General features: G+C 44.3%; 1 protein-coding gene across 1 annotated transcript in view; it reads left to right on the top strand.

The window, feature by feature from the left end:
- The first annotated feature begins 6,850 nt into the window (after positions 1-6,850).
- LRRTM4 (leucine rich repeat transmembrane neuronal 4) overlaps positions 6,851-12,300 on the top strand; it is a 665,292-nt gene continuing 659,842 nt past the window's right edge. Inside the window, exon 1 of the mRNA XM_061593371.1 lies at positions 6,851-8,467. Coding sequence (XP_061449355.1) covers positions 6,851-8,467 — 1,617 coding nt within the window. The remainder of the gene's footprint in view (positions 8,468-12,300) is intronic.

The raw sequence follows: 12,300 nt of genomic DNA, 5'->3' as shown, positions 1-12,300 counted from the left end.
GTTCCACATTTGTGGGATGCCATCCCTGGTGAAGTCTGCTGTTTCCCTCATTATTAACTTTCAGGAGGAATTTGAAAACATTTCCTGTTTACTGAGGTACAGTAATACCTCAGTTAAGGAATCCTCCAGGAAGGAAGCTCCTTTTAACACAGAATTTTTAAAAAGATGAAACTGGCCAGCTTTGCTTTGCTACGGATAAACTTTCAAGCCTGTACTTTTGCTTTATGGTGAAACTAAGCAGCCTGTGTCATTGATTTGCTATCAATAAACTGACAAGCCTGTGCCTTTGCTTTGCTAGGGTGAAACTGACTAGCCTGTGCCTTTGCTTCACAGATTAGGCATAGTGCTCAGAAAGAATTCTGCTTACGCTCTTGGGAAGTTTAGTGACAATCAGAGAAGACAACATCTTATTTTTGTTATTAGGGGCTCTGCCCATGCTCGCTTTGCTTGCCAAGCCTGCCTATGATCACCAAAGCCTCCTTTACCCCCTGGGTCACCAAAGGCCCCTTCCCCACCCCAGGGGTCACCAGAGCTCCCCTCCCTTCCTCCTCTCATGCTCAGGGGTGGCCAGAGCTCCTCTCCCTTCCCCACCTCCCAGGGTTTGTCAGAGCTCCCCTCTCTTCCCCCCTTCCCAGGGGTCCCCAGAGTTCCTCTCCCTTCCCCTCCCACTAAAGGGTCACCAGAGCTCCCATCCCTTTCATCCACCTGCCCAGGCATCACCAGATTTCCCCTCTCTTCCCCCCTTCCCAGGGGTCCCCAGAGTTCCTCTCCCTTCCCCTCCCACCAAGGAGTCACCAGAGCTCCTCTCACTTTCCCCCTTGCCCAGGGGTGACCAGAGCTTGCCTTCCTTTCCCGGGATTACCAGAGCTCCCCTCTCTTTCCCCCTTGCCCAGGGGTCCCCAGAGTTCCTCTCCTTTCTCCCTCTGCCCAGGGGTCACCAAGGGCAGCCTCCCACCCACCCAGTGAGTCTGAGTCCTAGGCCAGCATGCTCCAGGCCTCCTGCTGACCTCAGTGTCAAGCTCCAGACTTCCCTCCCATCCAGGGGTCACTGAGCTCTACCACTACCAAGCTGTGGGCCTCCCGTCATCGTCACTGCTGCTGCTACCACCAAGATTTGGGCCAATTTTTTTTGTAAGACACTTTGCCACTGAGCCCACACGTCATGTTGCGTGATGGCGTGACGACGTAACATCTTACAAAAATATAGTATAGGAGATTATTATTATTATTTAAATTTGTATGCCAATTTCTCATAGAAATATGTTCAGCTCTGGCCTAGGTGGACCAATGGTCTGGATCAGTATAAGATAATTTAAGACAATTTTAGATCCCAGACTATTTCTGGGCCCAACATAAGGTGCTGGTTTTCAGCTATAAAGCCCTAAATGGATTGGGATCAGGTTATATGAAATAACATCTCCCACACCATATGCCTACCCAAATCTTAGGATCTTCTTTGGAGGCCTTGCTCCAGATGGCCTCATCAATAAAAAGAGGCAGATGACTACCAAAGAGAGTGCCTTTTTGGTATTGACACAGTGGCTATGGAACATCTTTCCCCAGCAAGCCTCTCCCAGCACCTTCCCTGTGGTCTTTTCAGTGCCGGGTGAAGACATTTATTATTCACTCAGTCTCTTAAATTGTTTTTTAAACTAAGCCTGGGTTGTTGTGTTGGATATTGTTGATTTTAGTTATATATCGTGTTTTAACATTGCCTTGTTTCTAAGCCATCTAGGGTATATTTATGGAAGAGTGGCTACATGAACAAATTAATTAACCAAATAAATAAAAGCTATTCAAAACTGACAAAAGCAGAATACCCTAGGGCACATCTGATTTAAGAATGAAACTCAAGTATTGTCAGGGCATTGTTGCTCTCTGCTATGCCACATTGTCAATTGCTTCTGAACCTGATATATGAAAAATCAATAAAATAACAGTCATTCTAATGAAATAGAAATAGAACATAGCATAGGGATCCAGTTAGTGTTGGGGCTCTATTTGGCTTCTAGTCTGGATGTTCACTTTTTGTCATATGAACTCAAGCTGCTGTATACTGAGTGACCATTTGCTTTTCTAGCCCAGTGATGTCTGCGCTGACTACCAATGATTCACTAAGGCAGCATTTGCCAAACTGGTGCCCTCCAGATATTTTGTACTATAATTCCCATCACCCCCAGCCAGTGTGGTGTAGTGGTTAGAGTTTGGGGGGCTTATCCACATAGGAGCATAACTTCATGCTAAAGTTGCTGTTTTTACCTCCTTTTCTATTTGCACCTTCCACAGTAAGGGCTCAATGCCAACTGCAAACATGGTGTTTTCCAGTCACACTTGAGGGGAAGCATCAATCACTCAGTTTCCTAAAGACCACGCCCTCTAACTTAACATTTCCACTCCCTCTGGTTACCTGGCAACCTACCATGCTCAGTTTGTTCTACCAGTATGTTTCATTTCAAAAACAACAACCCGGAAGTGTGATTATTTGTATTTCAGCTGGTACAATACAGCTAAAATACAAATCTTTGTTTGAACAGTGTTATGCTTTTGCACACAAGTTAGGGGGGAAAAGAAAATAAAGGCACCTTTTGCAGAAACATAAAAAGCCTTGCAGAACAGGAGAAAGCAGCGGAAGTTTCTCTTCAGACCACAGGAAATGAAATGAACGAAGGGAGGAGGAGGGAGTGGGTGCAGAGAGGGGAATGATTGACACAATCAGAGGATTGGGTTAGTATGGATTTACAGGGGGGAAACCGTGTGATAGCTTCTGTTTGCCTATAACATCATGTGAACCATGCAAATTAAAAGGGGATGCAAGTAGCACCAGGCACACAGTAAAACCCTATGTAGATGAGTCCCTTGGACTAAGATGTGGGAGGCCAGGGTTCAAATCTTCACTTGGCCACAAAGCTCACTGGGTGACCTTTGGCTCGTCACAGTCTCTCAGCCCAACCTACCTCACAAGGTTGTTTCGAGGACAAAATGGGGGAGAAGGAGAACCAAACCATGAATACCACCTTTAGCTCCTTGGAGGAAAGGTGGGATATAACTGTATTTTTTTTTAAAGAAAGTATCAAGTGGAGAAAGGTGTTTCCCAGACCATCTACCTGTGATCTTGTTCCCTGGAAGATACAACGGATTGAGCCTGGAACCCTTTATATGCAAAGCAGGTGCTCTGCCAGGAAAAAGTGAATGCAAAACCCAGTTCCATTGGTTACTAGCATTAAGCAATCACAAAAGTCACCAGGGAGGGAGGGAAGAAAACATGACACAATAGGGCCCATATTACTAAGTACCCATAATTATGCATCTCTAATTCTCTGCTATGTATTAATCTCCCCCCGAAAAACCCTGCCATCCTTTTCAGTTTGTTGTGTTCACAATTCAAAGTGGTGCTTTTAATACAATTCCCTTTCTGTCCATGAGCACGGACTGTCACACAAATTCTGAATCTGCGAACAGAAAGCCTTCCGTGCACCCTACCCCGCCTCCCCTCCAATTGATGAAAGAAAAATAGAACAGTTTGCAATTTGCAGAGGGATGGGTGGGAATCAGGTCAGGGGATTAAAAAGTTAGAATTCCGGATGTGTGGATGGGAACCTTGCAAGGACAAGAACAGCAAAGAGTGAGGGGCCAGAGGTATTTCGAACCCGTTTCCAGACAGGGCAAACAAATCTATGGCGTCAGTCATTTAGTAACAATCTGGAAAGGGACCAGAGGTGGTGGTGTGTGTGTATGTGTGTGGGGGGGAGCTAATGCAAAAGGGGGGGAACAGCACGCCTGTGTCTTTAATTTTCGTCCTGAAAAAAGGAAGTCTGCATAGCAATGACAGCCTTACTTGTTCGTGCCTTTAATATGTGATCTGTTTTCTCCAGTGGAGGGCACTCAGTGTATCGCAAACTAGAACATTAGCACCAACAAGCTCCTGAGCATCCTCGCTGTCTGGGGGAAGAAGAAAAAAAAGCCTTTCTGAATGAGTGGAGGAGAGCAGCCTCTCTCTCCCAGCACAGCGACCAAAAAGAAAAAGAAAAGAAAAACAAAACCCACCCCGCACACACGTTCATCCTGAGCGGCTAAATAGAGAGACCTAGTCAGGGCGGCTTTTAAAAGGGCTGGGTGGGCTGGGGAGGGGGTAGATTCTTCTACAGCTCCAGAGGCCTGCTGGCATCACCGCCCATCGCCGGGAAGTTGCTGGAGGATGGATCGCTTCGCCGGGAGATGGCAAGGGGGAGCCGCCTGAAGAGGGATGTTTGGAGCCCGAAACGCGCTCTGCCTTTCTCCCTGAGAAGTTGCGCGCCCTCCGCGGTCCGCTCTCGCTCCAGCGCGACGCTTGCCGATTGATGCCAATGGTTCTCCCGGTGATGTGCTCAGTGGCTTTCAGAGGTTGACGACCCCCCTTTCATTTCTCCTCCTCGTCCTTCCACACCCCCACCCTCCAGTCCTGCATCCCCCTACCCCCGCCATCATCCCCATTCCCCAAACCTTCCCCCATCTCCCCCAAATTCTTCCTCGTCTCTCTCCCCCCCCCCCTTTCTCTCGGGAACTTTGTCTGGGTTCCTGGCATTCGCGCCGGATGGCAGTGAAGTAGGTGGCAGCTGGGCTTGTGTGTGCGTGTGTATGTGTGCGTGTGTGTATGTGTGTGTGACATGAGCCCTGTGATGGTTTAGGAGCCGGACTTGAAAGGGGGGGTGGGAAGAAAAAGGGGGGAAATCATCAGCATCAACAAGAAGGAGCAAAACAGCTGGAAGACAAGGGGGACACAGTTGCAGATGACAAAAGGATGGGTGAGTGAACTTTTTTCTTTCTGATGGACAGCTGCAGGTGTGTGTGTGTGCGTGTGTGACACAGCATCACTAGTGCATTATTTCGGCAGGTGACTCACTTGCTATTATATTTTTAGCTTCTGTGTTCTGTCCCATTCCCCTGCAGTCTCTCTCTCCCTCTCTCTCCGATGAATCTCAGTCTCAGTGCATGTCCTTAGTTAAATGGTACACATACAGCCTTTAGTTATACATACATCCTGGAGCGATTTTGCTCTGCTCTCCATCCCCCACTGCTTCCCTCCACACATAAGAACACAAACGCATGTTGCATCCAGAATTTACCCAGCTTTCATGTTTAGCAAGCTTCCCCCCCCTTCCTCAGGGACATCTGGATTCTTAACCCTTTGCTGCATGCAGGAAGGGAAAGTGGGGAAGAAGTATTTTTTTTTTGCTGTAGATCTGCTTTCAGGAGGGTTGAGTTGGTATCTGGGGGAACCCCCCTCCCACAAAAAATAGCTGCTAGATTGATTTCCAACAGTCATTTGATAGTCTCTCTCTTTCTGCCCCCCCCTGCTATGTGACAGGTTTATATTTTTCCCTCCATCTGTAGGTGGGAAAGCATTTCTGTTTGGCTGCTGTTCCTGACATGCAGGCAATAAGATCAGAATTTAAATGAAAAGCCTTGCCATTAAAGTGAAAGATCACAGACAATAGTCAAAAGCTCTTTAGATTAGGAATTCTTCCCTGCCCTCCCCCCCACACACCAATTGCCTCTCTATTTCAACCAGAAACATCAGATAAAATGATTGTATGCTATCATTATGTTCTGTCCCTTCTTTCTCTCCTCCCTCCCTCCCTTCCTCCACCCCGCCAATAATAAAAAGCTATTTATTATTGAGAAGATAATAGCTTTTTTCTAAAAAAAATTCTCTTGATGGAAAAATGCAGTTGAATCAGAAAGATTACAACTCTGGAAAAAGCCACCGGCTCAAAGATTATTACAAGGTCTGAAAAAGTCTCTCTTTCTCTCTGCCCCCCCAACCCCCACACTTTGTGAGCACACACGCATGTATACATAGGCTACATTTCCCTCTGCCCACAGTTATTCAGAGAACGTGGGAAATGTTGGCTGCATGCACACTGGCGCTTACAGTATAATAAGTTGCTGGGTATGTGAAATGATGTAAAATATTAAAATTGGCAAGAATCTGATCCATATCTGACTCTTACAGTTTAGCACTTTTGCTCCTAGGAGGATGTCATTCACGTATAGCTAAATGAATATTATTTTGCAAACAACACGCACACACACACACTGCAATAAACCCATTCAGCTATGTATTAAAATACAGGTAATAGTTATATCAATATATAAACAATTATATCCGAAGATATAGATACGTAATTACATTAGGACTTGTGTCATTTTCTTATTATGGGGAGCCCTTTTTCTTCCATTTAAGATCCTCTCTCTGAGTCTTCCTAATGCACAAGATATGACAAACAAGACATGCAACCATGTCTACCTTTCTGCATGCTTGGATTCCGTTTAGCTCACATGAAAGAATCCTACCTTGAACTCCCTTGAAGGAACCTTCCACCCCCCCATGCATTTTCCTCCCCCAGCTACCACTTTGCCGTGCTCTAAACACACATTTCATTAAATGTCAGTTATAAATTCAGGTTGCTCTCTGCTATCTCTTGAGGGACTGAAGGGATCTGCATTAGCAAGTTGGTTTATTAAGAAACCTTTTTACTTCAGGAACTAGTAACAGCCCTGGAGCTCAGAGTCATTTTCCTTCCGAAGGCTACATCGCGGTGACTTGACAAATATGTTTATTGTTTAAACCCCAGAACCCCAGTGATAAAGATGTTCTGGTCAGATGTAGCAGGCTGAGGCACATGGGAATGAGCCAAAAAACGGGTGGTGGGGGTTAATTCTTCCTCAAAGGTCATAAATCAGACCAAGGGAATTGAATAACTATAGTGTGGCAGTACATGTGGGCTGGGGCGAGAAGGAAGAAGAAGCCAAGCAAGAAGGGATAGGATAGCAAGCATTTGCAAAACAAAGCAAATTGGAAGTCCCACTGATGAATAATGTGCCTCTGATTTATGTGAATGGCGTGACACTGTATGCTTGTCATCTTCTTAATGTTTTAGGTTTCCATGTAATTAAGCAGCTGAGAGGCATGAGTGCGGTGTTGGTGCTCCTCCCTACAGTGCTGTTTGTGATGCTAACCGGGGCTCAGCGAGCATGCCCCAAGAACTGCAGATGTGATGGCAAAATTGTGTACTGTGAGTCTCATGCATTCAGAGACATCCCTCAGAACATTTCCGGAGGGTCTCAAGGCTTATCGTTACGGTACAACAGCATCCAGAAACTTAAGCCAAATCAGTTTGCTGGCCTTCACCAACTCATATGGCTGTACCTTGACCATAATTACATTGGGTCTGTAGATGAGGATGCCTTCCAGGGCATCCGTAGGCTGAAGGAATTAATTTTGAGCTCCAACAAAATTACCCATCTGCAAAACAAAACATTTCACCCGGTCCCCAACCTCCGTAATCTGGACCTATCATACAACAAGCTGCAGGCTCTGCAGTCTGAGCAGTTCAAAGGTCTTCGCAAACTCTTGATCTTACATTTGCGGTCAAACTCATTGAAAACTGTTCCAATCCGAGTTTTCCAAGATTGTCGCAATCTTGATTTTCTGGATTTGGGCTACAATCGCCTACGGAGTTTATCCCGCAATGCTTTTGCTGGCCTCTTGAAGCTAACAGAGCTCCACTTGGAGCACAATCAGTTTTCTAAGATCAACTTTGCTCACTTTCCACGTCTCTTCAACCTCCGCTCCATCTACTTGCAGTGGAATAGGATCCGATCCATTAGTCAAGGTTTAACGTGGACTTGGAGTTCCTTACACAACTTGGATTTATCGGGGAATGACATTGCAGGGATTGAACCTGGGACATTCCAATGCCTGCCAAACTTGCAGAAGCTCAATTTGGATTCCAACAAACTCACCAACATATCTCAGGAGACTGTCAATGCCTGGATTTCTTTAATATCCATCACTCTCTCTGGAAATATGTGGGAATGTACACGAAGCATTTGCCCTCTGTTTAATTGGCTTAAAAACTTCAAGGGAAACAAGGAAAGTACCATGATTTGTGCAGGCCCTAAGCATATCCAGGGTGAAAAGGTGAGTGATGCTGTAGAAACCTACAATGTTTGTGCAGAAATCCCACTCGTGGTCACTGAAAAGCCCTACCAGGCCCCTAAAACACAGCAGAGGCCCATCTTGATTCCAAAGCCTACTCTTCCTAAACTGGAAGACTATCAACCAACCTCTTCTATGCCAAGCCCTTCTCCAGATTTCCCAACATCTGGACCAGAACCAGAGTATGAGCATGTTTCCTTTCACAAGATCATTGCTGGCAGCGTTGCCCTCTTTCTTTCAGTGGCTATGATTTTGTTGGTCATCTATGTCTCATGGAAGCGTTACCCAGCCAGCATGAAACAGCTCCAGCAACACTCTCTTATGAAGAGGCGCCGGAAAAAACCCCGAGAGTCCGAAAGGCAAATGAACTCCCCTTTACAGGAGTATTATGTGGACTACAAGCCGACAAACTCTGAGACCATGGATGTATCGGTTAATGGGTCTGGACCCTGCACGTATACCATTTCTGGCTCCAGGGAATGTGAGGTATGAACCATGATCCTCCTAAATCCATTTCTGCTGCTGGGAAGGAGAGGTAAATGTTTGAAGCTCTTGAGGTGTCTCTAATCACTAGAAAGATTAATGAGCCTTTTTGCTTTTGGGTTTCCTCAGTGCGAAAGGTTATTTAATTAAATTACAGCAATCAGGAAAGCGACTGTGGTTATTTTCAACAGTTCAGTCTCGAAAGGGGCTTGTTCAAGGTTGGGACGAGGCTGGAATAAACAGCAAAGATGAAGGCATTTAGGCCTGTCTTTAGCCTCTAGCCATTTTTTATGTTGGTTCAAAGTTGTTCACACCCTTAATGTCAAGGGGGGAGGTGAAGAGGGCTCTATTTTGTTAGATGCTTATAGAGGACAAGAGACTGAATTCATAAAACATTTTGGTTTTGCCTGGGAGTCAGTGCAAAATCCCATGGGGTTTTCTTTGTGACCTTTTTCAAATGAATTACCAAGGAGAGGTCTTTATGAACTTTTCGCCCTGTATTTTGGTGCTAGTTCTTCAATGCATTTAGGAAAGTGTTTTAAAATCTCCTTGGAACACAAGGGAGGAAAATGCAATGTTAAGTACTTTTTGAAGTGCCTTGATAAATAAAGGAGGATTTAAATGTGGTCTAAAGTTTTTTTGGGAGGGAGCTGAAATTACGTATTTAAAAAGAATACAAACCAAGCTTTTATTAGCAATAATTGGATAGAAACAGCATCTACATAATGGCTCATGTGTCATTTTCAGATTTGCAGTAACTAGTCAACAACTCTGTTTGATCGGAGCACTTTTGTGTTGGGTGGATATTTTGGTTCACTTTTATACAGTATATACCAGCAGCAATATTTGTTGCTGCCTCCAAAGAAGGAAACCCCACAGGAGCTGAGGCCCCACAGCTTCATAGGAGAGAGGGAGAGAACAGTGTTAATTATGTTTATATTTATGCCCCTTGACACCATTGCACTTGAAAGTTTAGGACAACAGTTCTCTCTACACTGAGTGACAGCAGACATCAAGGCCCCACTGACTATGTTATGTGATAACCTGTACTCAAACCTCAGAGATCAAAGTCCACTTTTGTGTACAAGTTGGGTTTACCTAAGATGTAAGTAAGATGGGCACATTCTGTGATGGATTTCTGTGACTAAGCTGCAACACGGATTCGTTCGGCTTCTCATGCCAGCATACTTAGCTTCTATGTGCACTCCACTGGAATGACAATTGAGACTACAGCTGTAGTTATTGACTTTCTTCATTGTAGTTGGCATTCTTTTTGGCTTGGATTCATAGATTCTTGAATTTAAATAAATAAATAAATGAGAAAGCCCACAATTTCAACAGGGATTTAGTGACACTACAGTGAAATGGATTGAAAGGGCAAATAGATATCCAAATATTTAATAATGCATAGTAATTTTTGCTGCCTATTTGGCAAATGCTTTTCCCGATCACATTTTATGTTAATCTAATCCTTCCCCCTTCCCCTCAAAATAAAACTTCAGAGAGAGAAGCAAACCTATAAGTCCCACTTAAAGCCCACTGAACTCAGTGAATTACTCAATGCAAGTTTATTGGGGCAGAGGTAAAGCTCATAGTGCATATCCAATGGCATGCTTGACAGATCACTGTAGTCTGAACTTGTTCAGTGTCAACAGAGTAAGAGATGTTGGTCTTCCTCAGGGAGGTGGAAGGAGTCTAGGAGATTTTTCTTCTCTGTTGAAATGAAACTTGATGGTACAATATTAAACCTTGTAAGAACCAAAGGCTGCTGTCTTACCGTCGCCTGAACAAATCAAAGGATAAGTATTGGCTTCTATATGTTGTCTTAGGCTTCTGTTTGCAGATGACTGCTTTGCTAAAAGTACCAAAGCATAATTTAAGTTGAGATTAAAGATCATTGGCCCTTTCTGATGGCAGCAATTAAAAAACCTGCAAATACAATATGGTCTTTGACAGTGAGAGCTGAAACCTTATCATGGATCTTGGAGGCTGTGATGAGAGCGGGCTGGAATGTTGGCAAGCAAATTACAGATGGACAGTTGTATCCCCAAAGCAATGAGCAGAGTCAAGGGCATTACATTTAAATGTGTGTCATTAGGTGTCTGCACCTTCCTTCAATGTACTAATGTAATCTTGAAGAAAGGAGAAATAGAACCAGACACTGCCTTTTGCAGAGCAACTACATTACTTATGATATTTTGGGAGGTGGATAATTCTGTTCTGTCATATGCAGAGTAAATGGGTGTAAGTTTGATTTGCTTTCATCTAGTACCATAGCTGGGTGCAGGCCTGGCTTGGCTCCAAGCTTCAGGGAAAAGTACCTTCTGCTGTGCCCCCCTTAAGTTGGTGCCCCCCTGATTAGAAAGGTGAGCTGCCATTTAAATTCCCCACAATCCCCAAAATGAAACTACATTGGGGGCATTCTGTGAAAATAAGGTAGGTAAGCTTGTGGCCAGGGTGCCAGGGCACAACTAGACACTACTATACCTAAAATATTGCCTCACCCCTTATATACCTAGCCACTGTTTGTGGCAGAAGAGGGACTCCTGCAGATATCATCTCATCAGGAGGGCATTTCCAGACAATGTAGGAACTGGGCCTTTAATGTGATGGCACCTATCTTTTGGAACTCCATTCTGGTACGTACCAGACTGGCACTGTCTCCATGCTCTTTTGGGTGCCTATTGAAAATCCTCCTTTTCCAACAAACCTTTTAAGTGGAGATTTTTATCCCAGTCTGTCTCAGATCTGAATTGTTTTTTTTATATGTTTTTATTGCTGACATTTCTATTGCTAAATCATTTTGGGATCTTTTACGGGAAGCAATTCACAAATGAAACAAACAAACAAATAATAAATAGGACACAACAAAGACTTGGGGAATGCTGGAAAGGCAAACATATCCTTGCTTTCTCATGGCCCTTGAGAATCTGCATTTGACAGAGACTAGATATCCCAGATACAAATAGCTTCATTAAGCTGATCTGCGAGTGAAAAGGCTCTATGGCAACAGATAATGAAATGTTTTCATTGTATTGAGTTAGAAGAAGTTATTTGGCAAGTAATTTCACTTTGTCTGTCAATATATATCTTACCTGGGGGAAGGGTGAACTTTGACATAGGAGATAATGCTTGTGGTATCATCCTGCCCAGGATAATGGGGCTTGTAGTTTGATTCCAGACAGGAAATGATGCTCTGTGCATAACTTCCAGCTAAGGTGAGGGTGTCCTAGGGGCTCTTCTGTGTCAAAGTGAGCCCTCCACACTCTCTGTTACCCCTTCCTCACTGTAAGCCTTGGAGAAGGAAGGGATACTTGAAGGGAAGGTTGGTTAAAAGCCCCATCTCAAGTCATATTCAAGTAAAAGAGAGATGGTCCCAACTTGAAATGGAGCCACAGTGTTTGAATGGGGAAAGTTCATAGTTTGAGCTCTCCCAAGTCAAAGTCCCACACCATTCCTAGAAGAAACAAGAGTGTATGGCATACTGTTAATAATGGGACACAAACTATGTGCAGGCTGCAGATAAACCATAATTTGTGAAAGGTGAATGTTTACTAAAATGCTTTCTAATAACTAACTTTGGACCAATATGGAAACCAATACAAAGTTCTGTAATGTGCTCTACAAATATGCTTGAGTTTTGGCAAATTTCTGAAGGAATTCTGGAACTTGGACCAGGGATCTAGCCTGTTGAGCTACTGTAGACTCTATGTGTGCTCAGAATTCTGAGCTTGCTCTGGCACAAAACAAAGTAGATGTTTGCAAGATCAACCCCAGCAGTTTGCTGGCACCATAGAAGGACCTGACCTTTGGCTTTTACTTAGTCAACAGACCAG

Source organism: Rhineura floridana, chromosome 12 (assembly GCF_030035675.1).
Source record: "Rhineura floridana isolate rRhiFlo1 chromosome 12, rRhiFlo1.hap2, whole genome shotgun sequence".
Classification (NCBI taxonomy): domain Eukaryota; kingdom Metazoa; phylum Chordata; class Lepidosauria; order Squamata; family Rhineuridae; genus Rhineura; species Rhineura floridana.
Note: the sequence above shows the minus strand (reverse complement) of the source record. Positions and strands in the feature narration are given on the sequence as shown.